At 54.0% G+C, this 27286-nt stretch overlaps 4 protein-coding genes across 4 annotated transcripts; all 4 read left to right on the forward strand.

The window, feature by feature from the left end:
* Positions 1-1854: 1854 nt before the first annotated feature.
* LOC112993839 (protocadherin beta-15-like) lies at positions 1855-9543 on the forward strand. The gene is made up of 2 exons (XM_026117799.2): positions 1855-4620; positions 8546-9543. Exons 1-2 carry the CDS (start codon positions 2188-2190, stop codon positions 8663-8665), a joined length of 2553 nt encoding a protein of 850 aa, XP_025973584.2. The 5' UTR covers positions 1855-2187; the 3' UTR covers positions 8666-9543.
* A 1161-nt stretch (positions 9544-10704) lies between these two features.
* LOC112993836 (protocadherin beta-16-like) lies at positions 10705-13540 on the forward strand. Its single transcript, XM_026117794.2, has one exon. The coding sequence runs from the start codon at positions 10857-10859 to the stop codon at positions 13320-13322; it is 2466 nt and encodes an 821-aa protein (XP_025973579.2). The 5' UTR covers positions 10705-10856; the 3' UTR covers positions 13323-13540.
* A 1239-nt stretch (positions 13541-14779) lies between these two features.
* On the forward strand, positions 14780-18665 carry LOC112993835 (protocadherin beta-15-like). Its single transcript, XM_026117793.2, has one exon. The coding sequence runs from the start codon at positions 15024-15026 to the stop codon at positions 17466-17468; it is 2445 nt and encodes an 814-aa protein (XP_025973578.2). The 5' UTR covers positions 14780-15023; the 3' UTR covers positions 17469-18665.
* Positions 18666-19322: 657 nt separating this feature from the next.
* On the forward strand, positions 19323-22544 carry LOC135329998 (protocadherin gamma-A10-like). The gene has a single exon (XM_064520761.1). It carries the CDS (start codon positions 19954-19956, stop codon positions 22429-22431), a length of 2478 nt encoding a protein of 825 aa, XP_064376831.1. The 5' UTR covers positions 19323-19953; the 3' UTR covers positions 22432-22544.
* The last annotated feature ends 4742 nt before the right edge of the window (positions 22545-27286 follow it).

Here is a 27286-nt window from a genome sequence, read left to right on the forward strand (position 1 = left end):
AGGAAGAAATGACCTGGCCTTTGATGTAATTTAGCCTTTAGAGCCTATCACGCTTTGAAGTCAAAGGGACGTAAGGAAGAAATCACAAAAAAGTCGCATCTGTGCAAAGTTATCTCGTATCTAATATTCTGGGTAATCCCAAAGTCAACCTTGGCTGTCACTCTTTCTCCCACCGATACAGTCATGAAGTTTCTCTAAAAATTTACAAAGGCATCAAAGAATCTGTGTTTCTCAGACTTCATCCGGTGAAATATTTTGACAGGGTCTGCCTGTCAAACTAAAAGAAAAAAAATAATATCTAGAAAATTAAAGGAAAGGTGTCAAAACTGAAGGGGTTAGAACACTTCATATATTAAAAATAGCGTGGTTCTTTATATATTAAAACCTATATTAAAATTGATGAACAAAAAGTACATAGTGCTAGTCGTATTTTGTTTCCTCCTACCTATGTTTTATTCTGTAAGAGGAAGATTGGTTTCGGAAGCAGCTGTGCATATCCCCTGTACATTAGGCGTGCATTTGCACGGAGGAGGCAGATGGAACTCGGTGCTGGATGCGGAGGAGCCGTCGGGAGGTAACCCGATCCTCAGGACTGGCAGTCAAACGCTAGGGTCTGTATCCAGTCTCCGATCCGGATCTTGGGTCAAGCGCATCAAACCCTTGCTCAGATTCCATCAGCCCCTTTTGCCCTCCTCCCTATCGTTTTCTCGTTTGTTCCTTCCCCATAACTGTTGACTCCTCCTGTTCCCCGAATTTGATCCTCCCTCTGATCATCCCATAATAAACTTTTCAGATTAACCCAGTCCCCCTCAAACATCCCATAATCAGTTTTCTCTTTCCTATGAGACCCGTCCTGATAATCCACGATAATCTTCCCTCCCCCCTTCATATCATTTACAAAGTTTCCGGTTGAATCTCTTTGAGGTTACACTTGAGTGGTGCCTTTAATGGCCCATCGATCAGTATCTTAAGAGCTCTGGTCTTTGTCATTGTCTCCGTTAGCTCTTTCTCGTTAGGGTTTGTGTATCTGGGTGTTTAATTTATGACCTCTCCTGTGTATTGTCTTGCTTTTATGTTAAATAGCTGTTGTATCCTTACACAGCCGTTAAGTATCCTTACACAGATACCTGAGTCCAGGTTTGATCTCTGAGTACATCGTCCTTTAAGGTATTTCTAAGACCGTGTGGTGAATATCAGAGTAGAAAGGACTGTTTCTCTCCAGAATATGAAGGTAGGTTGCAACATTTCGAATTCTTGACTAGGAATGGGGACATTTTTCACGAACGTACGAGCGCTGTGTTGTACAATGACACACCTCAGAACAGATGGAAGAACCGGGCACATCAGCAGGTAGCAGGGGAGAGTGTTATTGTCAGCTCACAGAGTTACTTGTTCAGGTATTAATGCTTGGGAGATATTAAACAGAGAAGTGTGAGAGTCGTACATCCTTTGAGTGAGATGTGATACACAGTGTGGGGAAAACTGCGTTAGGATGATGGTTTTTGGATCAGTATTATGATTCCAGTGTGATGGCGAGCTCCTGTCGTAAGTGTTTTCTTCCAGGACCTTTCCCTATAAATTTCCCGGCACAAGCTCTTCTATTCAATATATTCTATTCAAGTGGGGCTCCTCTGGCCCGCCCCACTTGCTAACGGGTCTATGGTGATTCACTAGAGGAGCAGAAACGGAAAATACAGTAATGCATACTGTGGAAGGGATAGATCTTGCAAGTCCTACACAACACAGAGGGAAAACAAAAGCTATTCATGAAGAGCTCCCCATTGTGAGGTAGGAAGTGATACCTAGAGCAAATTCCTGAATGCAAGGAGTAAGACTGCTTCCAAAGACGGGTATTTACATTGAACCGTTCTGTTCGGCACGAAGAGTGCAGATTTAACCAGTCAACTCAAAATATCAGCGCTTCCCCCAAATGCGAAAGGCAGAGGAAATATTCCCCCTTGCGACGCTGGGTGGGGCTGTTGGCCACGAACCGGAAGGTTTTTCTGCCCACACCAGTTTTTCAGTCAGCGGCAAGCAGACACAGGGAGAGAGAAACGCAGATTGAGCTGCTCGGGAAGGGCGGCGGGGCTCGCTCACCAAGTGTGAGGGAGGCTTGCAGGTTTTCAGAAATAGCATCTCGCCACAGGATTCCTGCAAGCACCACTCTGCCTTGGATGCTGAGTAAAAATGCCGGGAACCACGGAGGATGCTCCGAAAGGATGGTTTTCCTGGAAAGTGATGGCGAGCGGAGGCATCAAAAGGCAAGTGAGCTTGTTCTTTCTCTGTGTATGCGTGTGTCAGGTCGGTGCTGAAACCCTCCGCTACACTCTGGCAGAGGAAATGGAGAAGGATTCCTTTGTTGCCAATGTTGCAAAGGACCTGGGGGTTTCTCCCAGCCAGCTCGCTGCTCGCAAGGCCCGCGTTGTGTCCGAGCGGAACGAGCAGTATTTCCGGCTGAATCAAAACACGGGAGTTCTGACAGTAAAGGAAACGCTAGACAGGGAGGAGATCTGTCCGCAGAGCGATATCTGCACACTCTTCTTTAAGATATTCTTCGAAAATCCATTGCAACTGATACGAGGGGAGGTGGAGGTTCTTGATGTGAACGATAATTCCCCCGTATTCGCAGAAAAGGAGATGATTTTAGAGATTCCGGAAACGATATCTCCCGGGTCTCGTTTCCCTCTGGAAAGTGCCCGGGACAAGGACGTGGGGAGTAACGGCCTGCAGAACTACAGTCTCGGGCCCAACTCACATTTCTCCCTGGATCACGGGACTGGGAAGGATAGGGGAAAATACCCGGAGCTCGTCCTACAGCGGCAGCTGGACCGCGAAGACCAGCCGGAGGTGAATTTGCTCCTCACTGCTACAGACGGGGGCTCACCGCCCAGGTCGGGCATGGCTCAGGTCCGGATCGTGGTGCTGGATGCCAATGACAACATCCCTGTCTTCAGTCGGGAGGTGTACGAGGTACGACTGGCCGAGAACAGCCCGCCGGAGCAGCTGGTGGTCAGAGTCGCGGCCGAAGATCCCGATGAAGGGTCCTACGGTAAAGTGCGGTATGCCTTCACCCAGACGTCGGAGCTGTCCCGCCAGCTATTCCAGCTGAACTCTGCCACCGGCCAGATATGGATCTCGGGCAACCTGGACTTCGAGGAAGTGAAAAGCCACAAGATGGTGGTGAGAGGCACCGACGGCGGGGGGCTATCTGCGCTTTGCAAAGTGCACGTGGAGGTCCTGGACGTGAACGACAACGCCCCGGAGATAGCACTCACCTCCATCTCCGCCTCCATTCCCGAGGACGCTCCGCCCGGGACTGTAGTGGCCCTGTTCAGAGTGCGGGACCGAGACTCCGGCGACAACGGGAGGACGGAGTGTGCGATCGACAGGGACTTGCCCTTCAGTCTCACACCCACTTTCGATAATTACTACGAGCTGCAGACAGACGCAGCGCTGGACAGGGAGCGGACGGCGGAGTACAACATTACCATCACAGCCACGGACCAGGGCGCGCCACGGCTGAGTTCTGAGGAAAGCATCTTCGTGCAGATATCCGATGTGAACGACAACCCCCCGGAGTTCACGCAGGCGGTTTACACGATGTCAGTGAAGGAGAACAACGGTTGCATGCTCCGAATCGGCAGCGTGAGCGCAACGGACGCCGACGCGGGGAAAAACGCCCGCGTGAGCTACGCGCTGGTGCGGGAGCCGGGGAAGCAGAAGCCCAACGTGTCTGTCAATTCCGAGAACGGGGAACTTTACATCCTTCTCCCGCTGGACTACGAGGAGGTGCGCGCCTTCCAGGTCGCCGTGCGCGCCGCCGACGGCGGCTTGCCGCCGCTCAGCGCCGAGGCGCTGGTGCGCGTGGAGGTGCGGGACGAGAACGACAACGCGCCCGTCGTGCTGCACCCGCTGCCCAACAGCAGCGCGGCGGCGGGAGAGCTGGTGCCGCGCCGGGCGCGGGCGGGCTACCTGGTGGCCAAGGTGGTGGCGGTGGACGCGGACTCGGGGCAGAACGCCTGGCTGTCCTACGAGCTGGCCAAGGCCACGGAGCCGGGGCTCTTCCGCGTGGGGCTGCACAGCGGCGAGGTGCGCACGGCGCGGGCCGTGTCGGAGCGGGATGTGGCCAGGCAGAGACTCGTGGTGCTTGTGAGAGACAGCGGGCAGCCGCCGCGCTCCTCCACCGTCACGCTCAGCCTCGCCCTGGTCGAGGGCTTCTCCGAAGCCCACCTGCGGGTCAGCGAGGAGGCACCCGCCGCCGATCCCGACGCGCCGCTGACGCTGTACCTCATCATCTGCTTGTCCTCCGTGTCGGCACTGTTCCTGGTCACCGTGATGACCATCGTGGTTGTGAAGGTGCGGCGGGCCAGGAGGAGGGAGGCGGAGGCGGGGCTCGCTTTCCCGAAGATTGCCGGGGAAGGCAGCTCCGGCTCCCTGCCCCACAGCTACATGTATGACGTCTGCTTCGCTGCCGGGACCGTTAACAGCGAGTTCCGGTTCCTCAGACCCCTCTTCCCTTGTTTCCCCGCCGGGCTGCCCCCCGGCCCTGGAGACCAGCGGAGCTCGGTGTGTTCGCAAGACGTGGCCAACCTCGGGGAAGAAGGCGACTGGGCAGCACAGGTGAGGGACCTGCGCGGGCCGGGGCCGCAGGGAGGAGGGTGGACGGAGCAAAGTGAAGGCAGGGGGGTGGGGGTAGGCACATTTGAGTGTGGGTTCGGGAGAGCGGGGACTAGCGAACTGGTGGAGCCGGTACTGCAGGATCCACTGGAGAGGGAGGACAGGCCGGAGCTGGTCTCGCAGGCACTGGCGAGGGCTTACGGTGGCGATCCTGCATGGCCCAGCTGCACTCCAAGTGCTGGCTAACTGCACTTTTCTGCATCCGCTCTGTCGGGGTATAAAGCAGGATGTAAATGGTAAACAACTTCCCCAGGACATTTGTCACTTAAGTGGAAACAAGTGACTCGGATCACGGTGCCACTGCAGATGCCCAGAAGATCTTCTGATTATTCACATTAGATAAAGTCTCCGGTGTCATCTGAATGGTGGACAGCTGGAACATGAGAAGACGAGGACTCGCAGGGTGGGTCTATGAGCCACGGACGGACGAAGTGAAGGGTGGGGTATCTGTCCCTGCACTGCGAAGATCCTGTAGTGATCCAGGGCAGGAATGACACTGCTGCCAAGGAGATGGTCACCCTAGGACGGTGATGGGCCTGTCCAGAGCCAACAAGCAGGACTCCAGGTACAACGGTACGATGGGCTGCCCTATCATTGACAGGGTCCCCTGAAGAACTGTTAGGAGCTGAGGCAGCTCTGGGCACTAGCGGGTACCCGGTCACCAAGGTGCTGGTGGTGGAAGCAAGGTGAGGCAGTGTTAAGGAAATTTCCACCATACTCTAGTTTTGCAGAAAAAGAACATGCAAGGTCTCACACCCTGCGAGCAGAACATCTTATCTGACCTTGCCTTATTCCTGCTTTTCATACAAAGCTGAAGAACTGCAAAGAAACCCGTTTAACCCAGCTATCACTATGAAAGTTGTTCAGAGGTAACATCAGAAGAAGTGCAGAATCAGCTAATGAATAATTATAAGAGACTATTTAAGGCTGGCATGGAACTATCTCGTACTGTAACACAGCAAGGGGACTGATAGAACTAAGAATCATGGCTTGATCTAGTTGGTGATGTAAATTAAAGTATTGAATATGTAACAATTTAGTATTGCTTAAAAGTTGTAATGAAAAGCTGCTTGGGGTCCCTTCTTGTGCTCCCAGCCAAGAGGCGCCTTATTGCCAGCAATAAAACTTAAAAAATTAGAAATCTGACTGTTGCTGCTCATTATCAGTGCCCACGGATGAACAAAAGAGAACAGATAATTTTAACAGCAGAAAGCCAGGGCGTCCTACAAGTTGCTGAAGGCCACAGAGCAGACCTCTGCCATTAATATCCTTTGTATTTTTGTCATCTATATTAACAATATTGGCCAGCCAGATGTGGAAATTTGTGCTTTGCAACGCACCCTTCCTGTCCCTTCCTCACCCACTTGGGTCCTCATGAAAAGCATCCACAACCCTGTCCATAGTGCTGCTATGAAATTCCCTCGTCACTTATCTTGGGCATGGGGCGGTTTCACTGTCTGGGGTCCTGCAAGCTTTCCTTCTCTCTGATGGTGGCAGAGCACCTGCCTTCAGCATCACATCACCCTTGAAGGCACAAAAGAGAGAGTCCTTAGGAGAAATAAATGCTTTCCGCCATACTCATCAGGAGTGCCATTGCATTGCACAAAGATTTTTCATTTCTAGTTTTCTGTTATTGCTGTTCCTTTCCATTTCCATTTGGTTCTGGTGAATACACTCTCGTACTCTCTCCTCTCCCAGTTGTCCTCCTAAGGAGACTCTGCAAACTGCTATTCTTGTCTCTTCGAGCTGTGACAGATCCAGCAAGAAAAATTAATGGCTAGCTAAGGAAAAGCAAATCAGAGCCACCAAGTGATTTGCTGGACATGCCTTCCTTTTAGAGACTTCTCTGTGGGCTCGGTAGAATCTGAAAAACAGTCAGGAGTCTGAGCTTGTCTCTTCTTTCTTTGATCGATGTTCCCAAGGATAGTTTGAACAAGCTGCAGCTTGTATAGTTGATGCCTCTTTGCGGATTAAAAAAAGTCTAAGGACAGAAGAGCGAAAAAAGAGGCATCTGATCCCCCTGCCTACAAGCTGTACCTTGAATCTGCCATGTGAATGCTTTCAATTCCATTCATTCAACTTTACATATCCTCTTCCTCGGTCCAAGGGCTGCCATTCATCGCTCCTGGCCCTTATATCCTCCTTGAAAATGCTGTGGATTTCCCTGTGCTCCATTGGAGGTTGTGGTGGCTGGAATGATAACGAGCAGTGGACAGAAAGAAAGACACTGGGGAGATGCGGCCAAAAAGCAGCCATAAGCTGCCAAGGAAGAGGAAATTGAGGAAGAACCAGAGAGAGAAGGGAGAGATGCTGAGAGAAGTCAAGGAGTAACAGCCCAACTCAGCTCTGTGGCATCTGCTGTGAAGATAAGAGCTGAGATGAGGGAGATTCTGGTCTTGTGCACAGTAGTTTTAAAACAGAAAAGGAAGTTTTAATGTCCTGCTGCAGGGAGCCCAAATCCTTTACAGTGAACACCTTGCTCTTTTATTGCCAAAACCTCCTGCTACCTGTGGGGACAATAAAACAGTCCATAAAAATATCCACCACCTGAAAGGAAAGGTTGGATCCTGCAGCTGATGTCAGTGGCTCCAAGAAAAATACTTACTTTAGTCCCAGCAAATACTTAAAATGTTCTCATTGTGGGATTTCCTGATGGTTCATTGAAGTGCAGATTTGTACTTTGGAGAGTATGTTTAAACTATTTAAGCCAACATTTACCTTACAATGTCCTCAAGTATTTCCATGTTGCATAAGTCCTGAATAAATTAAATAACACTTGTCATTAAATTCCGTTGTGTTACATAAAAAACAATGATTCCAGTTTTGCTTTACTCTGAGGAGCAAGGTGTTAGTAGAGGATATTAATTTCCTTGGGCCAATCTATCACAATCTGGTTTCCTACCAGTAGAATAGCCACATCCTCTGCAAGAAAGTGCTCCACATCCAACCCAATGGATGGCCATTGCATAGCCAATACTGATCAGTCAACAGCTGTTAGTGGGCCTAAGATATAGCTGCTGCAAGGGAGAAAAGGGCTTTGGGAGGGCATGGAGAAATCTAATGGACATCAGACAAGGTCTCTCTCTCTTGCAACATTCCTCCTCCCTCTGGTCTGTGTAGCCCGGTGTTTGTGGCATTTACGCAGTTGAAGGCACTTAAGGTCTTCCAGATGTGGTGCAAAGTAGGAGCCTAAAATGGGTCATGTCTGAGGTTTCCTTTGATCTCTTGGCTGTTTAAAGAGCATGAGGAGACTAAAGATGGTGGTTAAAACAGCTCCTGTGACTCCTCTGTTTCCTTTCATTTTAGCATTGAGTCCATGCTCCCTTTTAACTCAGATTTTAGAGTTTCCAGGAATCCAGCTACCTCGTGCATTTCAAGAGAGTCTGCACAATAAACAGCTATGAGAATGAAGACCCCCACATACTCTCTCATGGTCACCCCACAGCATCTCCCTGTTTAATAACCATTGAGACAGGGAAATCTTCTACCTGCATCACTGCAGGTTCTCATAACTGTAGTCACAATGGCCTCAGTGGGAAATGAGGACTCACTTCAAGACATCAACATTACAACATATTTTCTTTCTTTATGAAAGTTATTTTATTTTAGAATCTTCCCATGATATAGTGCCCCCACCCCCGACTCATAAATAGTTTTCAGTAGGGCCTTTGGGATGTCCATAATGAGGAGGACATGTTCAGCTTTCCCCCATTATGGTCAAAGAGACTCCCCTGTCCACCTTCTATTTTGTCTCTGTGTAGAGAAGTGTACCAATGGTATAAGGCATGTCTGGAAACTAGTGTGCTTCTTGCTGACATCTGCTTACTCTCAGCCTTCAAATGACAGCCTTCCATTCTGTTCTTCGCAGGGCAGAGCTTCCCTCTCCAAAGACATGGGTCCCAGGCCTGTGGAAGCAGGTTGCACTACTAACGAGGTGATAGGAGCAAATGTCATTCCTGATCAAAACCCTTGGCTCACCCACCAGTAGAGGAGGACAAGGACAAGCATCTCTGTCCTCACCATCTAATGCCCTCACAGAGAAATGGGAACAAAGAGACAAAACATGCACCAAAAACAAAACAAAACAAAACAAAACAAACAAGAAGGCACAAGTCTTCTCTGCGAAAGAGCAAGGACACTTTCCTCTGCTGTAGTACTTTGTTCACATAGGCATTTTGCAACTGTGATATCGATGTAGGAGGACTGTGTTGCATTCTGATTACACCAAGTCTTGATGCATAACTGTGAGAGTGCTGCTGCTTCTGAATGTTAAAGGAAATATGAAAACCAGAAACAGATCTTCAAGGGTAATTTTTCCATCATCATCTTTTCTATATTTTGTTTTTGCTTATGGAGAGGGTTCTGTAATAATATCTTAATTTTCAGCAGTCAGCTCAATGCCACACCAAACATTTATTACACAGCATGAAGTTATGTGTGCAAAGAAACTCTTTAATAACAAGCAGAAGTTGATTACATTCGAAATGGCTGGCTTTAACACACTTTGCATATTAGACCAAGAGTTTACAGATTCTCCGTACTGTAAAAAGTGGATGTTGAGGACTGTATTCCTTTTTTTTTTTCATAATATAAAATCGAACAGTTACAGAGCATTTCAGGATAGTTGAGTGTAAGGTGGTACAGAATTAAAAGTAGTATTAGTGGTTTTACAGTAAAATAGGTTAAAACTTTTATAATAAAGAAAAGGCACTGTAAAATCCAGTGAATCCAGAAACTTTCTGTCTTCTTTTGCTTTCATTACTCTGTACTGAAATATGAAGTCATGTGATACTTCCTGTTAATCACACGTTTTTAAGAGTGAAATGTTTGATGGAAAAAATAATAAAACCTACTTGCTGGAACTCCCTCGGGTGAGTGTTCTGTTTCAGTCTGTGTTTGTTGCCGTTCACTGCAGCGAAGCTTCCAGTCCATGAGCGTGGTGTTAAAACAGTCATGTCTAATGGTTAGTTCTCAGCCCAGCAGGAGGGTGCTCTGCGTCTGTCAGGTACGGGAGGAAGGAGCTGTGCTGGGAGTCAAGGGGCTCTAACGAGCTTCTCTGAAGTGCCTCGGAGGTCACCTGTCACAGCCATTGCCGAGGAAATAGCCACCCCCAAGAGCAGTATTGCAGGAATAAACCAGAGCATTTTGGAGTAGATTTTATCAGGACACCCTGAAGAAGGCTGTGCTCAGGAGCCACAGCAAGAGGCAGGGAGTTTGTCCGAGCCATGAGAGTACTCCACTGAGACCCGGGGTACAAGAGATGCTGCCCTGAGGCCTCTTTTCATGAGGACTCTCGGCTTCAGGGGTCGTGAATCAGCGTAACAGTCTCAGTCCATTCCAGAAATTCTCCCAAGAATTACTATCAGGAACTACATAGCCGTCATTGCCATGGTTCATGGACCAGCTCTCTTCGGATACTGGGCAGTATTTTAGTTAAACAGCCTTCAGGAGGACTCAGCACCTTGTGCTGCCTGCCCAGGTGACTCCTCCCGTCTCCGTTGATTTTAACGGAAGGAAAACGCCTGTCTGGTACAGCCTCCCAGCCCACTCCCTTTCCATCACCTCTGATATCACCAGCGTCTCCATCCCACCATCCACGGATAGCAGATGTCTGCAAGATTTCAAGCTGTTGACACCACTGCGAGTGGCAGGAATCGGGCTCTAAACTTAGAAGTTTAGCTTCGCAAAAGCTATTGTGTGAGTAGGGGGAGAAAAAAGAAAATAGAGTAGAGGGGCTATTGCTTTTGGGGGGAGGGTGTCAATTTCATCCCCATGAAACTCATTGAGTAACCTAAGTGATGCACTTGTAGTTATAAGGTATAATATTCATCAGTCAGTGTCAAAACGTTTAATAAAGGTGTGTAGGCAGTTAAATATATACGCTCTGAACTTTGAACAGAGGAATCGGGCAGTCTGTTTTCTCGGCGTTGCACTCAGAAAATATCCCTGTCCTTCGGCACGTCGGCCGCCTGGTGCCGCTGCTGACCGCGAAGGCGCGGAAGCGCCGCGCAACTCCCGGCAGCCGCCGCCGCGGGGCTCGGCCAGGCGGGGCGGTTCGCGCGGCTGCACCGTCCTGGGGCTGCTCTGCTCAGGGGACCCCTGCCAGCTAGATCGGCGGAGACGCATCGATAGCTCCTACCCAGCTCACAGGGGAAGGAGAGCGCTTCAGCTAGGCAAAGATGGAGCTGAGAAAGAGCAAGGAACCACTGCCGGGGCGAACGGTGCCTCTGATCCTGCTTCTCTGTGTGTTGGGGGTGAGCACAGCAACCGTCCGCTACTCTGTGCCTGAAGAGGTGGAGAGAGGCTTCTTTGTGTCGAATATCGCGAAAGATTTGGGACTCACGGGTGAGGAATTATCGTCTCGACAAGCCCGGCTCGTACCTGAAGGAGATGAGCAATATTTACAGCTGAACCAGCACACTGGGGATTTGGTGGTGCAAAAAAAGATGGATCGAGAGGCACTGTGCGGGCAGAGTGAGCCTTGCCTGGTGCGGTTCGATGTGCTGCTAGAGAGCCCACTGCAGTCCTTCCAAGCCGAAGTAAGAGTCACCGATATAAACGATCGTGCTCCCGTGTTCTTAAATAAGGAGATGATTTTAAAGATCCCGGAAACTGCAATGCCGGGAGCTCGATTTTTGCTGGAAAGTGCTCAGGATCCAGATGTGGGGAATAACGGTGTCCAGCATTACAACATCAGCTCGAACGACTATTTCCATATCTCCACACGGAGGCGGAGTGACGGCAGGCGCTACGCCGAGCTGGTGCTGGACCAAGCCCTGGACAGGGAGGAGAGGGCAGAAGTCACTTTCAGCTTCACGGCTGTGGATGGTGGGTTTCCATCGCGTTCTGGTACAGCCTTGATCCGCGTGCAAGTTCTGGATATAAATGACAACATCCCAGTATTCACCAGGAGTCTGTATAAAGCCCGAGTGCTTGAAAATAGCGCTGAGGACACCTTAGTCGTGACAGTCTCGGCTAGCGATTTAGACGCAGGAATGAATGGGGAAATAGCATACTCCATCGTTCAAAATTCAGAGGAGAATCACCAAACTTTTAAAATAAACCCAGAGACAGGGGAGATTCGACTCAAAAAGTCAGTGGATTATGAGGAAACAAAGACTTACGAGATGGATGTCCAGGCCACGGATGGAGGGGGCCTGTCTGCTCACTGCAAGGTTCTGGTGGAGGTCATCGACGTGAACGACAACGCCCCCGAGGTGACCCTCACTTCCCTCATCAGCCCCCTCTCGGAAGCAGCCCCACTGCAGACGGTGGTGGCACTGTTCAGCGTACGGGACCGGGACTCGGGGGACAATGGCAGGACAAGCTGCGAGCTGCTGGGCGAACTGCCTTTCAGCATCGCGGTGCTGGCGGCAGACTCGTACGCGCTAGTGACGGCGGAGGCTCTGGACCGAGAGCGCGAGGCCGAGTACAACATTACGGTGAGGGCCCGCGACGCGGGGGCCCCCGCGCTCTCCGCGGAGCAGCCGCTGCTCGTGCGGCTCTCGGACGTGAATGACAACGTGCCCACCTTCACCCAGGCCTCCTACACCATGGTGCTGCGCGAGAACGAGCCCGCGGGGACGAGCCTGGGTCGCGTGAGCGCAACGGACGCCGACGCGGGGAAAAACGCCCGCGTGAGCTACGCACTGGTGCTGCCCGCGCCCGGCGCGCCCTCCTTCGTGTCGGTGGACGCGGAGAGCGGGGCCGTGCGGGCGCTGCGCCCGCTGGACTACGAGGAGGTGCGCGCCTTCCAGGTCGCCGTGCGCGCCGCCGACGGCGGCTTGCCGCCGCTCAGCGCCGAGGCGCTGGTGCGCGTGGAGGTGCGGGACGAGAACGACAACGCGCCCGTCGTGCTGCACCCGCTGCCCAACAGCAGCGCGGCGGCGGGAGAGCTGGTGCCGCGCCGGGCGCGGGCGGGCTACCTGGTGGCCAAGGTGGTGGCGGTGGACGCGGACTCGGGGCAGAACGCCTGGCTGTCCTACGAGCTGGCCAAGGCCACGGAGCCGGGGCTCTTCCGCGTGGGGCTGCACAGCGGCGAGGTGCGCACGGCGCGGGCCGTGTCGGAGCGGGATGTGGCCAGGCAGAGACTCGTGGTGCTTGTGAGAGACAGCGGGCAGCCGCCGCGCTCCTCCACCGTCACGCTCAGCCTCGCCCTGGTCGAGGGCCTCTCCGAAGCCTTCCTGCAGCTTTCACATGCTCCTGCCAGCAGGCCGGAGGTGGAGGAGGAGGAAGAGAAGGAGAACCTGCTAGCTACCTACCTCATCGCTTCCTTGTGCTCTGTCTCCTCTCTCTTTCTCTTATTCATCGTCGCGTTTTCGGGTGCGAAGCTCTTCAAGGGTCGGCTACGGGAAGGGCGTTCACCTCCCTCTGCTCACTGTTACTCTGATGGCGATTTCTCCAGTAGTTTTGTGGACGTGGCCGGCACAGGCACTCTGTCGCGTGGTTACCGCTATGAAGTGTGCTTGACCACTAGCTCGGGGAACAGCGGATTCAAGTTCCTGAGACCCGTCCTTCCGAGTCCGCCTCTTCCGCAAAGCTGCGATGAGGCGGAGGCGGGCAAGGACGAGAAACTTCTTTCCCCCCCGCAAGCGACTTGTGAAAGGGAAGTTAATCAGGTGAGAAAAGCCTCTCCGTATATTTAATTCCCTCTCCTCGCATGCATATTGGAATAACATAATAGGGGCGCGTTTATGCGTAAGCCTTCCTGGAACCGTCCTTGGTTTCTTATCGTCAGTGCGAAGTTAGCGAGTAGATTTAGTTCCGGTGCTGTGTTGTAATATATATTGCCTGTTGGACGTTAGTTCTATGCTTCATATACCTTACGAACTCCCGTGACATTAAAGCAAAAGTCTTCCGCATTGACCTTTACCCTAATGTTTTCGATGATGGAGCTACAGACTCTATTTTGCAGAAACTGCCGTTAGGCAAATGATAGTAGACGCTGAAACGCCACGAGACCAACGGGGAAAGTGTGAGGGCTTTAGCTGAGTTCGCAGTGAAGCTGAAAATGCTGAAAAGTCCCACCAGGGGAAGAGCCCTTGCTAGGTGTTTCGGGTGGAAACGCGAGGGAGTGCCTTTGCCAGTCACGTTTTCAGACTGCAGGGATGCCTTTGCCTTTTCGATTTTTTTTTTCTAGAACGCCAGTGTTTTGGTTACTCAGTGTAAAATGGGAAAGTACATCCAAAGTCATTTCTGCAGTCCAGAGCAGTAAAAGATGCAGTGGAGTCAGCAGGCATTGTAGAAGCACTTGGTATAAGCAGCGAATTTGACAGTAATCTCTGTGTTCGTGCGCTTTGCTTACCATCCCAGGAAGAGGGTTGTCAGTCTCCTCCTGGTGCAGTGGTTCTCTCGGCCAGGTTGAAAAGGCAGCGTAGTTCCCGTGCTCTGCTGCAGAACTTTCTTTTCTTTCGTTTTTCCTCTCATCTTCCCTTTCCTTTCCCCATTCTTTTTCCTTTTCCTCTTTAATTTTGCCTTTCATTTGCCTTTCCCTTTCCCTTTCCATTTCCTTTTCCTTACCCTTTTTCCTGTTTTCTTTTCCCTTTTCCTTTCCCTTTCCTTTCCCTTTTTTCTCCTCTCCTTTGCAATCCACGATGAAAAAAAGAAGAAAAGAGCAGTAAAATCTTGTGCATCCCGACGGATATGTGTATAAGCTTTATGACGTCAAAACTGGAAAACATTGCAGCATAATTTTCGTGTAATTTTCAAGTAATGGTTCTGGATCCGTCAAGTGTTCGGATGAGTGCCTCCACAGCGAGGTAAACTGGGTCTCTCTCCACCTGCCTACTGTGCCTAAAGATGCCAGTCTTGGTTTGCACGTACTGCTGACTAGCCGCACAGTACTTGGGAACTGGAGTAAGGTGCGCGCCACCGAAAACATTTGTGCTTGCGAGCCTGAAAACGGCGCAATTAACAGGACAGGCAGAGAAGGGGTTACGGATTGCGTGCGGGGAAGCACCGCCCCCCTCCCCCCAACCTCCCGGCGCAGGCACAGGGACTCTGCAAAGGCACCGTGTGTGTCCGCCTTCGATCAGCAGTTCCCGCCGCGGGCCGCAGGGTGGTGCTCTTGGCCAAGGCGGCGCTGCAGCGGCGCTGCGGCGCGGGGAGGCGGCCGCACCGAGCGGCGGCGGCCGAGCTGCAGCAGCGGCGAGCGGCGCGGCGAGCAGGGGCGGCGAGCGGTCCTCCGTGGCAGCCGCTGCCGAGCCACCGCGGCCGCCCTCCGGGCCGCGTAGCGGACTCGGCGAGCAGGGGCGCCCGCCCGCCTGGCTGCCGGGTCCCGGTGCGGGCATTGTCCCGGAGGAGCGGGCAGGCGATCCGCGAGACGGAGGGTGTCCGCCGGACTCGACATGGCGTCTGCAAGGCAAGTGCTTTGTCTCTGTGTTCTTCTCTGCGTGCCGCATGCTCGCTCCGAGCCCATTCGCTACTCCGTCGCCGAGGAGAGGGAGAGCGGCTCGCTGGTGGCTCACGTCGCGCAGGACGTGGGGCTGGACCTGGCGCAGCTCTGGGCTCGCGACGCCCGGCTTGTTTCGGACCACAGCCGGCAGTATTTTCGGTTAGACCGCAGGACCGGCCGCCTGGCAGTTAGCGAGAGGATAGACCGGGAGGAGATCTGCGGCCAGGCCGTCACGTGCACGGTCCCCTTTGAGCTGCTGCTGGCCGACCCTCTGCAGTTCTTTCGGATCGAAGTGGCCATAGAGGATATCAATGACCACTCGCCAGTGTTCCCGGAGGAAGAAGTGACTTTTAAGATCCCGGAAACGAGCGAGCCGGGGTCCCGTTTCCCGCTGGAGGGGGCTCGGGACCTAGATGTCGGCAGTAACAGCCTGCAGGCTTACAGCATCGCTCCCGAGAATGAGTACTTCAGCGTCTCTTTCCGCAGTCAGAGTAGGGGCGGCCAGTCCGTCGAATTAGTCCTGGAAAAGTCACTGGACAGAGAGGAGCAACCGGAGGTTGCTTTCAGTGTCATTGCCACGGACGGGGGCTCTCCGCCCCGGAGCGGGACGGCCCAGGTCCGCATCGTTGTCCTGGACGCAAATGACAACGCTCCTGTCTTCACGCAGGAGCTGTACGACGGCCAGGTTTTGGAAAACGCCCCGGAGGACTCGGTGGTTCTCCGTGTGGTCGCAGCTGATGCGGACGTGGGAGTTAACGGGGAGATATCCTACTCGTTCAGCCAAGCGGTGGGGCACAGCCACGTGGCGTTCAAGATCGACCCCGTGAGTGGTGAAATTCGTGTCAGCCAGCCCCTGGATTTCGAAGCGGCGGAGAAACACGAGCTCAGCGTGCGCGCCACAGACGGCGGGGGTCTCTCCGCGCTCTGCAAGGTAGTGGTGGAGGTGCTGGATGTGAACGACAACGCGCCGGAGCTGGCGGTGAGTTCCTTCAGCAGCCGCCTCGCCGAGAGCGCCTTGCCCGGGACGGTGGTCGGCCTCTTTGTCGTCAAGGACCGGGACGCCGGGGACAACGGGAAGGTCGTCTGTTCGCTGGAGGACCAGCCCGCGTTCTCCCTGAGGCCTGCCTATAAGAATTACTACGAGCTGGTGACAGCGAGCACCCTGGACCGGGAGGAGACGGCGCGGTACATCCTCGCGGTCACGGCGGCCGACGCGGGGTCCCCGCCTCTCACGACCACGCAGACCTTCACGGTGGACGTCTCCGACGTCAATGACAACGCGCCCGTGTTCAACCAGACGTCGTACACCATGCACGTGCGTGAGAACAACGACCCGGCCGTGCTCGTCGGCGCCGTCCGCGCCGCGGACGACGACGACGTGGGGCCCAACTCCAAGGTGACCTATTCCCTGGCGCCGGCCCGCCCCGCGGAGCGCGCCGCGCGCTCCTACGTCTCCGTGAACTCCGAGAACGGGAACGTGTTTGTGCTGCGGCCGCTGGACTACGAGCAGGTGAGGCAGCTGGAGGTCGTGGTGAGCGCCGCCGACTCGGGCTCGCCGCCCCTCAGCGCCAACGTCACCGTCCGCATCCTCGTGGTGGACGAAAACGACAACGCGCCCGTGGTCCTGCACCCCGCGCAGGACAGCTCGCCGCCGTCCAGCGAGCTGGTGCCCACGTCGGCCGAGGCGGGCTACCTCGTCGCCAAAGTGGTGGCCGTCGACGCCGACTCGGGGCAGAATTCGTGGCTTTCCTACCACCTGCTCAAGGCAACGGACCCCGGGCTGTTCGCCGTGGGGGCCCAAACCGGCGAGGTGCGGCTGAGGCGGCCGGTGACCGAGAGAGACGCCGTGAGGCAGAAGCTGGTGGTCCTGGTGCGGGACAACGGGCGGCCGCCGCTGTCCGCCACCGCGGTGCTGGCCGCGCTCCTGCTCGACGGCTTCTCGGACGCGCACATGCCGCGCAACGGCCTGGCCCCGGAGGACGAGGGCGGCTCGCTGACGCTTTATTTAATCGTTTCCCTGGCCTTCGTCTCGCTCCTCTTCCTCGCTTCGGCCGCAGCCTTCGTCGCCTGCAAGGTGTGCAAGAGAAAGTCCCTGAAGGAGGGCACCGTGCTCTACGGCCCCGGCGACTTCCAGACCGGCCTGGCCGACGCAGCCGGGACGGGGACTCTGCCCCACGCCTACTGCTACGAGGTCAGCCTCACCACGGGCTCGGGCAACAGCGAGTTCAGGTTCCTCAAGCCGGTCCTCGCCAGCCTGCCGCCGCAGCGCTGCGGCACGGACGGGGGTGCCGCCGGGGAGGAGGATTTCCCCGGCGGCCTGCCCCGCGCCGAGGAACCGCGACCGCAGAGCCACGGGACGCTGCCTGCGGGACCGTTCAGCAGGCTTGCCTTTGACTAGCGCTACGGGAGCATCCCCAGTGGCTCGACGCTTCCCTCCTGAAACGGCGTGGAATACCCTCACTTGGCTGACCCTGGGTGGGGAGGGATCCGGGCTGAGAGACGCGGCAATGATTCTCCCAGAGGAAACTTGCAGTCCCCTTTAGCGTCACCAGTTTCCCTCGTATCCCGACCCAGTACAACGGTTTGCCGCCGCCGCAGCCGCCACCACCAGCAGCACCACAAAAAAAAGAAAGAGAAAAGGCATGGAAATAAAGCTGCAGTTCTAACAGCAGCTCAGTGCCGTAGCACGGTCTCGAGGTTGAAAAGACAAATCACGTGTTTGTGTTTGCTGAACGCTGCGCTGTAACCCCCCTCCAGGCTACTAGAGAGCCTGAAGTTCTGATGCTCTGGTGAAATGTGGTGCAAGCTCTGCTCTCTTCCTCCACTCTCTTCCTGCCCCGGGCCCTGGACCTCTCTTTCTGGGGAGTGCTGGCGTTGTGTGTCTGCTCTTCTGGACAATGTCTCTGATGCTGTATATGCGTACCCCCAGTGTATTTCTTCAATGGTTTACATGCGTACTCCCGTTGTGTATCAGCACGTCAAACGGTGCTGTGGGATGACTCATCGAAGTGCTTCCACCCATCCGTGTTGATTCGCGCTCTTGCAACTCAGCAGTGGGAAAAGGGGGTTTTCTCCGAGTCCCGAGTTTGTCAGCTGCCCTAAGGGAGAGTAGTAAAATGCATAGCTAGGTCTCCCTCGTAGCCGAAAATGGTGGTTGCGGGCGGGGAGGGAGGGAGGGAGGGAGGGAGGGAAGGAGGGAATGTCCTCGAGATCTTCTCGGACGTATAGCAGGGTTAGCAATGCCGAGATGGACTGTAACTATACCAAATCATGCAAAGGTATTACAACTGAGCGGATGGTTGTAAAGAAACTGCAGGTGTCGCCTCGAAGGGCTTCCTCAGTCAGTTGGAACTGACACGAAGTGCGAAGGGGCCTTCGAATTGGGTGCCGTTATCGCCTTCCTCGTCAAGGGTTCGCAGTCTCCTTTTTTCCTTCGATTTTCCTTTTTGTATGCTAGCTGTCTCTTACCAGTGTTTGAGACCCATGCTGCCGAGCACTAACTCTTCTGAAATCCTCGCATTGTACGGAATTGCAGTTATAAAGTGGAAGCCTTCTTTGGTAGAACAAGGCAATAAAAAGAATACAAGCACTCGAATGCCATTGCTGCAGTAAAATACCCCTCGGCTGCGGAGGCAGCTTCGGACACATAGTTCCTTCGTTCGCCCCTCTGTAAAGGACCTAAGGGGGTTGAGACGTGTGAAGGTGCTTTTGGGGGCGGGGGAGAGGGCGAGGTAACGCTGAGCGTTTTTCTTTACACCTGGGGAAAGTGGCTGCGAAGGGCCTGAGTTCGATCGCCGTCCTGGGGTATTGTCCCCTACACCAGCAGTGGCCCTGGGCATGCAAAGGCGTCTGGAAGTCTGTGAGGTGCGGCTCCAGAGCGCCGCTTGTCCTTAGCGACGTGCTGGAGCCAAGGGGCCGTGTGAGCACGTGGGCTCCGAAGACAGCTGTAACTAGAACGGCAACTGTAGGACGTTACCTGCACAGAGGTACGTACGTTGTCCTGTTCAGAAACGTGTCTGCCGTTGAAGGTGTCGGGGGGTTCAGAGGAGGGGGCAGCACAGAGACACACGGGGTCCTGTGGGAATGTGCTCATGGCAGTGCCACGAGTGGGGCACTGGGTGTCACAGGAGGGGGCATTTCGTGACGTGATTCTCCTGTTGTAGCGAGGCACAGTGTATTGTAATATAGACGATGACTGCAGAAAGCAAAGCTTGCTTCCCCGCCCCCCCCCTTCCGAAACGGCCACGCTGTTACTCCAGGCTGTCTTGTCCAGGTTCCTGTTGCTCTTCCACATCATATCCTGCCACACCATTTCTCTACCGCTGCTCAAGTCTTAGGATCTTCCTAGAAGTTCGTTGGAAGCTAATGTTAGGCTGCGGGGGATGGTGGGGCGCATACATGCCTGAATGGTGAAGATGTGCTCTTGCGTCTCGATGCAATTTTTTTAAGCATATTGTGAGCCGGGATTCACACACGCCGATAAGAACGAGTGGAAATGTGAGCAGGGATTACCTTTGCCGGCGCTGGAGCGCTGCAGAGATTCCTTGAGGCTGTAGGTGTCGCTGTTTGCCCACGATGGGCCGATCGGCCGCCAGCGAGCGCGAGAAGGGAAGCGAGCCGGAGAGAGAGGAGGCGCCGGGCTGCACGGTCGGCGCAGGAGAGAGCAGGGTGCGGAGCGAGCCGGCTTCTGCTGCTGGGAGGGGAGGTTCAGAGAGGAGGAGTACGGCGGACGCGGTGGCCGGAGCTGTGAAATGTGGCCGCGAGAGAGGCGCTGGGACTGCCGAGGGCGAGCCCGAGGGTGAGGGCGAGCGCTGCTGTGGTGCGCCTTGGCGGCGGCGTGGGAGCTGGCGTGGGGGCAGCTGCGCTACGCGGTGCCCGAGGAGATGCAGAAGGGCTCTTTCGTGGGCGACGTGGCCAAGGACCTGGGGCTGGAGCTGGCGGCGCTCCGCCAACGCGGCGCCCGCATCGTAGACAAAGGCAGGAGGCAGTATTTTGCTCTGCATGAGAAGACCGGCCATTTAGTGACGGCGGAACGCATAGACAGAGAGCAGCTCTGCCGGGTGGTGGAGAAATGCGTGCTGCGCTGTGAGGTGATAGTGGAGGGCGAAATGAAGGTTTATGCAGTCGAAGTGGAAGTCAGAGACATTAACGACAACGCGCCCAGCTTCCGAGAGGCAGAAACGCAACTGAAAGTGAGCGAGACAACAGCCCCGGGGTCGCGGTTTCCCCTGGCTGAGGCTCACGACCCGGACGTCGGGAGCAATTCCCTGCAGCGCTACGAGCTCGGCGGCGACCAGCACTTCTCCCTGGCCGTCCAGACGGGAGCCGATGGGGAGAAGCGTCCCGAGCTGGTGCTGGCGCAGGCGCTGGACCGGGAGGAAAGCGCCTTCCACGAGCTGGTGCTGACGGCGGTGGACGGCGGGGAGCCGGCGCGGACGGGCACGGCGCGGATCCGCGTGCTGGTGCTGGACGCGAACGACAACGCGCCGGTGTTCAGCCAGGCGGTGTACACGGTGCGCGTGCGCGAGGACGTGCCCGTGGGCTCCACCCTGCTCACCGTCAGAGCCACCGATGCCGACGACGGGCTCAACGGAGAGGTGAAATACATTTTTCAGAAATTTTCCGACATGGCATCAGAGATTTTTCAGCTGGACCCTGAGACAGGAGATATATCTCTCATGCATGAACTGGACTTCGAAGAAATCTCCTCACATGAACTGGGGGTGCAAGCACGGGACGGCGGGGGTCTTTTCGACACGGCGAAAGTCGTGGTCGCGGTGACCGACGTGAACGACAACGCGCCCGAATTGACAATCACGTCGTCGCTGAGCGCGGTGTCGGAGGACTCTCCCGCCGGGACGGTGGTGGCCCTGCTGCACGTGCAGGACCGCGACTCGGGGGCGAACGGGGAGGTGAGGTGCTCGCTGGGCGCGGGGCTGCCGTTCCGGCTGCGGAGCTCGCTGGGCAGCTACTACAGCGTGGTGACGGCGAGGGAGCTGGACCGCGAGGAGGTGTCGGAGTACAACGTGACGGTGCGGGCGACGGACGGCGGGTCGCCGGCGCTGCGCAGCAGCGCGGTGCTGCCGCTGCGCGTGCTGGACGTGAACGACAACGCGCCGGTGTTCGCGGAGGCGCGCTACAGCGCCTGGCTGCCCGAGAACAACGCCAAGGGCGCGCTGGTGCTGACGGTGCGGGCGGCGGACGCGGACTGGGGGCAGAACGCGCGCGTGCGGTACCGGCTGTGCGAGGGGCAGGTGCGGGGCGCGCCGCTCTCGTCGTACGTGTCGGTGCACGCGGAGACGGGCGCGCTGTACGCGCTGCGCTCCTTCGACTACGAGGAGGTGCGCGAGGTGGGGCTGTGGGTGCGCGCGGAGGACGGCGGCGCGCCGGCGCTGAGCAGCAACGTGTCGGTGCGGCTCTTCATCGTGGACGAGAACGACAACGCGCCGCAGGTGCTGTACCCGCCGGCGGCGCCGGGCGCCGGCTGGACGGGCGTGGAGCTGGCGCCGCGCGCCGCCGAGCCCGGGGCGCTGGTGGCCAAGGTGGTGGCGGTGGACGCGGACTCGGGGCAGAACGCCTGGCTGTCCTACGAGCTGGCCAAGGCCACGGAGCCGGGGCTCTTCCGCGTGGGGCTGCACAGCGGCGAGGTGCGCACGGCGCGGTTCCCGCTGGCGCGCGACGCGCTGCGGCAGAGCCTGGTGGTGGTGGTGAGGGACCACGGGCAGCCGGCGCTGTCGGCCACGGCCACGCTGACGGTGGTGCTGGCCGAGAGCGTGGCCGAGCTGCTGTCGGACCTGGGCGGCGCGGCGGCGCCGGGCGAGCCGGGCGGCAGCCTGACGCGCTGGCTGGTGGTGGCCGTGGCGGCCGTGTGCTGCCTCTTCCTCGCCTTCCTGCTGGCGCTGCTGGCGCTGCGCCTGCGGCGCTGGCGCCGCTCCCGGCTGCTGGCGGCGGGCAGCGGCGCCTCGCGCGCCGTCGCCGCCTCGCCCTTCGTGGGCATCGACGGCGTCCGCGCCTTCCTGCACTCCTACTCGCACGAGGTCTCGCTCACCGCCGACTCGCGCAAGAGCCACCTCCGCTTCCCGGGCGGCAGCTGCTCCAACACCCTGCCGGCCGCGCCGCCGCCCGACAAATGCGCGCCGCTGCTGCTGCCCGAAGAGCCCTCGCGTGCCCGCGCCGACAGCGGAGACGCCCTCCCGGTGAGTCCCTCTAGCGAGGCCCTTACGCTGCTTTTACGCTCCACTGGGTTGCTGCTCTGGACTTCTCTCGCCCTGGGCTTTCCTCTCTGTAGGTGGAGGCAGAGCTGTGGGTACCGATACATTGCCAATGTCGCTTGCTCAGGCGAGGCAAATCCTCTTCGTTAGCTTGCTTTTGTTCTTTTGCAGAGTTAGAGTTGCTGTGGAATGCAGGAGCTGTGAGGGTGCTCTGGTGTCCAATACTATTTCTGCTGGGGGAAAAGCTGTCAACCTTATGTTAGGAGGAGAGTCGCATGCCTTGGAAATAGTTCATGTCCTTCCTTAAAGGAAGATCTTAAAGCGTGTCTTTAAGCAGATAGTCCAGCGACCCAGTCTTTGCTGTACGACTGCACGTCTTTTACTTCACCCTTGTCTCGTTTCTGTGCTTTAGAACGTGTGTGTTTCGTCGCGACAGTGTGGTGAGCACACAGATGTACCTCCCCTGTGTGTATACGTGCACGCTGGTGCATCATGGAGAGAAATGGTGTGAGCAGCTGGTGTTTGGATGATATGTATTGGAAAATGCTGAGGGTCAAAGATAGCCATATGAGCTATGGAGGGTTTGAGACGAGAGCTGGGGGAGCTCTGCCTGAGGGATTACCCAAAGACACAGGGTACGTGGTTTGCTGCATTATATATCAAGCAAGCAGTTGGGGTATGTGCAAACTCAGTTCCTCCTGCCTAACGGGGTTTTATCTATACTGGGAGCTCTGAGAGAGGCCTCCTGTGTCCTTGTTATCTACCTGATACCTTCATTATAGACCTGCTGTGAGTGCTGGAATCTAAATCGTCATACTATGGTCCCTTCCGTTCTGGATGTTTCAAGTGCTAGCCATATTTGTTGTCATGACGTATAGCTAGGCTTCAGTGTGCCTGGTAATGCATTAGAAATGCGTGACAGGAGGACCCGTTTGCATACCTACCGTTAATGTTTAAAGCTATAAATACCATGACTTTGTTTTATATATATATATTTTTTTCTTAATATGTCTCCAAATGAAATGCTCTTGCTTGTGGCATAGGTAGGGCCAAAAGTCAGAGAGCTATGTGGCAATGAAAGTGTGTGCAGGCCATGCAAGGGGGGTGAGAGGCTTGAGGGGGAAGAGGAAGAAGGTAGGTGTGTCAGTAGTTGCCTTGGCTGGGAATGCTTGGATTAAACACTTTGCACCAAGGCCTGTGCCACTTCTGCTATTCCTGTCCTTACAGGTGGTGACAGTCCTCTGAGGATTGTGTCTTCTAGCAATAACCGTGTACCTATAGAAGTGCTGCGTGGCTAGAATGCCGAACAATTGCTGAGGGCAATCTCGTTTCCCACCTGTATGGCCTTGTAACACTGTGATGGAGGGTTTCAGCACAGTTATAGTCAGGGGTGCCTAGCCTTGAGCTGTCTTCAGGCTCTGTTTGCTACAAGTCTTCCTAGTTCACTTTTATGGAGTGGGCTTTTGCTTTTGAACGTTTTGGGGTTGCTTTGCTGTGAAGACTGCAGTTCCCTAGACAAGCCCACAACCACCTGAAGACAGAATTTTATGGCTGAGGGAAAGCAGAGAAGCTCAACCAGAATCTCTCATTATCTCTCAGAACACTGAGATTGGCACGTAAGATTTCACAGGCATAGGAGGTGAGCAGGCTGCCTTGGACAAAATCTGTGGGTGCTCCTGGAAGTGGGAGCTCATGCAAGTCTGAAAGTGAGGAAAAGGCCTCTACCCTTCTGTGTAGGCCAAAGCAACCATTTAGGGCCTAGCTTGCAACCTGAGGCCTCACTGACTTCCAGCGGCTCTGGGGGTGAATCTTCAAGGCCGACTTGTGGCAAGACAGCCATGAGTTACAGTAGCAAAGCACTTGCCTCACTGGAACCACCTGCAGGCAGTGGCCGTGTAGATTAATAACCAAAATGGACTGAGAAATCGGTGCTACTGCTTCAAGAGAAGGAACGCAGGGAGAACACTTGCATACACTCCCACCCATTGCTTGCTCCAAATGCTTAGCAGGACGTAAGCAAGTATTCTGGCACTTTTGATACCCCTCTTAACACAGGGGCACACACGAACACGGTATGGCCTGGTGCAGAGTGCTTCTGGCAAAGAAGCACACAGCTTGCACTCTGGTGTACCGTTCTGTATTGCCCAGGGCTAGAACCAGGCCTGCTTGAATGGCAGCAGGAAGGCCACAGTTGCAGGCAGGAATGCTTCCAGCTGGACATGATCTCCCAAGAGGGCCTTTTGCTTACAGGCTCCCAAAGGCACACAGGCAGTGTGTTAAAACCCAACAGTGTGAGATCATTGTTAGGGTGGACCTCGAGCTGTGGAGATTTCCACCAAGCCCATCCCGACGGCTTTATGGACACAACAGGAGTCAGTGCCAGGCTGTGCTCAGGGCAAAGAACCTACTCTGTTCTTTACTCCCCTTTTCTCTGCCAACCACGTACAGAGGTACAGAAAAGGAACAAGTTTAACAAGCAGGTCAGTAAGGTTAGTAGGGAATCATACACATTACCTTCAGGGTCCATAATTCTCAGTCAAATACTCTCTGCTCTTTTGTCTTGAGAAACAAAATGCAGAACCAACCCCAGGCACATACATGAGCAAAGAGGTGAAACTCAGACAAGGTGGAAAGCATTTGCAGGCTTGCCACAAAAGAATGGAGCAGACCCTGAAAATGAGGAAGAGCAACAGTCTGGTCTTCCAAGCCTTCCCACCACTTCTCTCTTTTCCTTGCTATTAAGCACAGGGCTTTGCCAAAGTTCATGTGGCTTACCTGGAATAGAAGCCCAAAACGATTTTGACCCCATGTTATGGGGGTAGGTAGTAGATTTTGACTTAATGTATAATTAGATTGTAACAATTGATAGGATCTAATAGGAGCTGACTTATTAAAGCTGCATCTCATAATTTTGGTAAAGCTACAAATACAAATATTTGAGTGATTACTTGTATCTAAAACAATGTCATCTATGAATACAAGACTGCAAAGCGTTCTCATACATACACATCCTTTTCCAATACATACTAGTACAGTTCAACTTTCACAGCAAAATAAGAGTATGACAGTATATGGCCTGTCCCTTTTAGGTTCTAACTTGGATTTTTGTACAAATATTTTTACTGGTACTTCCTCCCCAGGCTGTATATCAGGCAGTTGTATTTCAGGTGGTGTGGACTGGTATCATTGAGCATATTTTTTAAGATTTTCAAACCTTGTTTGCATACTTAGAACATACTGGGTTAGTTGTTCATCTCCGTCTAATAGGCTGGTCTTAGCTTAGGGACTATAAGTCCCTAGCATAGCTACATGTCTCCCGAAGAGAATTTCTGCTGGTGTTAGTCCTATGGGTTGTTGTGGAGCATTTTGAACATCCCACAGAGCTAAGTTTAATGCTTCTGGCCATTTTAGGCTAGCATGTGTGCATATTCTTGCTATTTTTTTCTTTTAAGGTTCTCTCTGTTCTTTCTACTTGTCCTGAAGACTGTGGGTGATAAGGGGTATATGAGTTTCTTCTTATTCCTAATGATGTATATAATTGAGTGATTATGCTTGTCGTAAAATGGGTGCCCCTGTCTGAATCAATGGCTTCTGGGACCCCAAACCTGGGTATGATTTCTTTCAGTGAGGCTTTTACTACTCCCCTTGCCTCGGCCTTTCTTGTTGGGAAAGCTTCTACCCAGCCTGACAACTGATCTACTATCATTAACAGGTGCTTGTACCCATTGGCGGATGGCATGTTCGCATATTCTCTTTGTAGCCTTTGGAAAGGGAAGGAGGCCCATGGTCATCCCCCTAACTCTGAGCTTGGTTTGCTGCTTGTAAACTTTTGGCCGGTCGGGCAGTTATTCGTTCTCCTTTTTGCAGCCACGTAAATTCTTGGAGCGGCCCATACTTTCTGTACTTGGATTAGCTACCACCTCTGCTCTTCCATGAGCTTTATCGTGAAACCACCTAGTTATAGTGATTATATATTTTTGGTAGAATTGGTTTTCCTCCAATTGTCCATATTCCATTACCATTTTGTTTTGCTTCCCACTGTCCCCATTGCTTTTTCTCTTCCAGGGAGCAGTCCTTTTCATACATGGCCTTGGAGTCTACTAAATTGGGCCACTCACTTTGATTCCACGTTGGAACTGCCCCCATACATTCTCTCAGAGGTTGTCAGGCTGCAGCCTTCGCAGCAGCGTCAGCCAAAGCCTTCCTTTACTAATTTCTGTAGTGTCTTTAGTATGGGCTGGGCAGTGTGTTCCAGCAATTTGTTTGAGTAGTTGGACTGCTTCCAGCAAATCACGTATTTCTTCTCCATTAGCTATTTTTCTGATGACGTGAAAAGTCCTCGTTCTTTTCACAACATCGCAGTCGCATGACATACTCCAAAGGCATATCGGGAGCCAGTGTAGGTGTTAACTCGCTTTCCTTTTCCGAGGTGCGCTGCACGTGTCAAGGCTACCAGCTCTGAGCCTTGCAAACTCATTTGTGTGCAAAGCAGTTCGGCCCCTATTATTTGTTTTTGGCTGACTACAGCATACCCAGTTCATCGTTGTCCCTGCAGGAAGTAGGATGAGCTGTCTACAAATAGAACAAGATCTGGCTTTTGCAAAGGAACATCAATTAAATTGGTTCTCGGGTTATTTGAAGTGTGCATTACCGGCTCACATTGGGGATGTTTGTCTCCATCATCAGGCAGAGGTATTAGAGTTGTTAGATTCAAGGCATTGCATCTTTTTTGGACTACATTATCTGCCATTAGGAGGATCACTTCGTATCTGTGTGCCTGTTGTGGCAATAATGCTCGAGTTGCATATTGTTTTAGTAGTATCTCCACTTCGTGGGGGACATAAACTGTTACAGGGTGTCTCAGAATGAGAGGGCGGCTTCTCTCTACTATTGCCGCTGCTTCTGACACCGATTTAATGCAGGCTGGTGCCCCTGCTGCAATCTGATTTGGTTGAGCAGAATGATATGCTGCTGGTCTCTGGTGGGGTCCTAATTTTTGCATCAT

This window comes from Dromaius novaehollandiae, chromosome 15 (assembly GCF_036370855.1).
Source record: "Dromaius novaehollandiae isolate bDroNov1 chromosome 15, bDroNov1.hap1, whole genome shotgun sequence".
Classification (NCBI taxonomy): Eukaryota; Metazoa; Chordata; class Aves; order Casuariiformes; family Dromaiidae; genus Dromaius; species Dromaius novaehollandiae.

What these genes read in the sequence shown, in the direction of transcription:
- LOC112993835 (XM_026117793.2), top strand. Translation starts at nt 15,024, where the DNA reads ATGGCGTCTGCAAGGCAAGTGCTTTGTCTCTGTGTTCTTCTCTGCGTG.
- LOC112993836 (XM_026117794.2), top strand. Translation starts at nt 10,857, where the DNA reads ATGGAGCTGAGAAAGAGCAAGGAACCACTGCCGGGGCGAACGGTGCCT.
- LOC135329998 (XM_064520761.1), top strand. Translation starts at nt 19,954, where the DNA reads ATGCAGAAGGGCTCTTTCGTGGGCGACGTGGCCAAGGACCTGGGGCTG.
- LOC112993839 (XM_026117799.2), top strand. Translation starts at nt 2,188, where the DNA reads ATGCCGGGAACCACGGAGGATGCTCCGAAAGGATGGTTTTCCTGGAAA. An exon ending in AAGGCGACTGGGCAGCACAG is followed by an intron (nt 4,621 to 8,545) that starts GTGAGGGACCTG and finishes TGTTCTTCGCAG; the next exon opens with GGCAGAGCTTCCCTCTCCAA.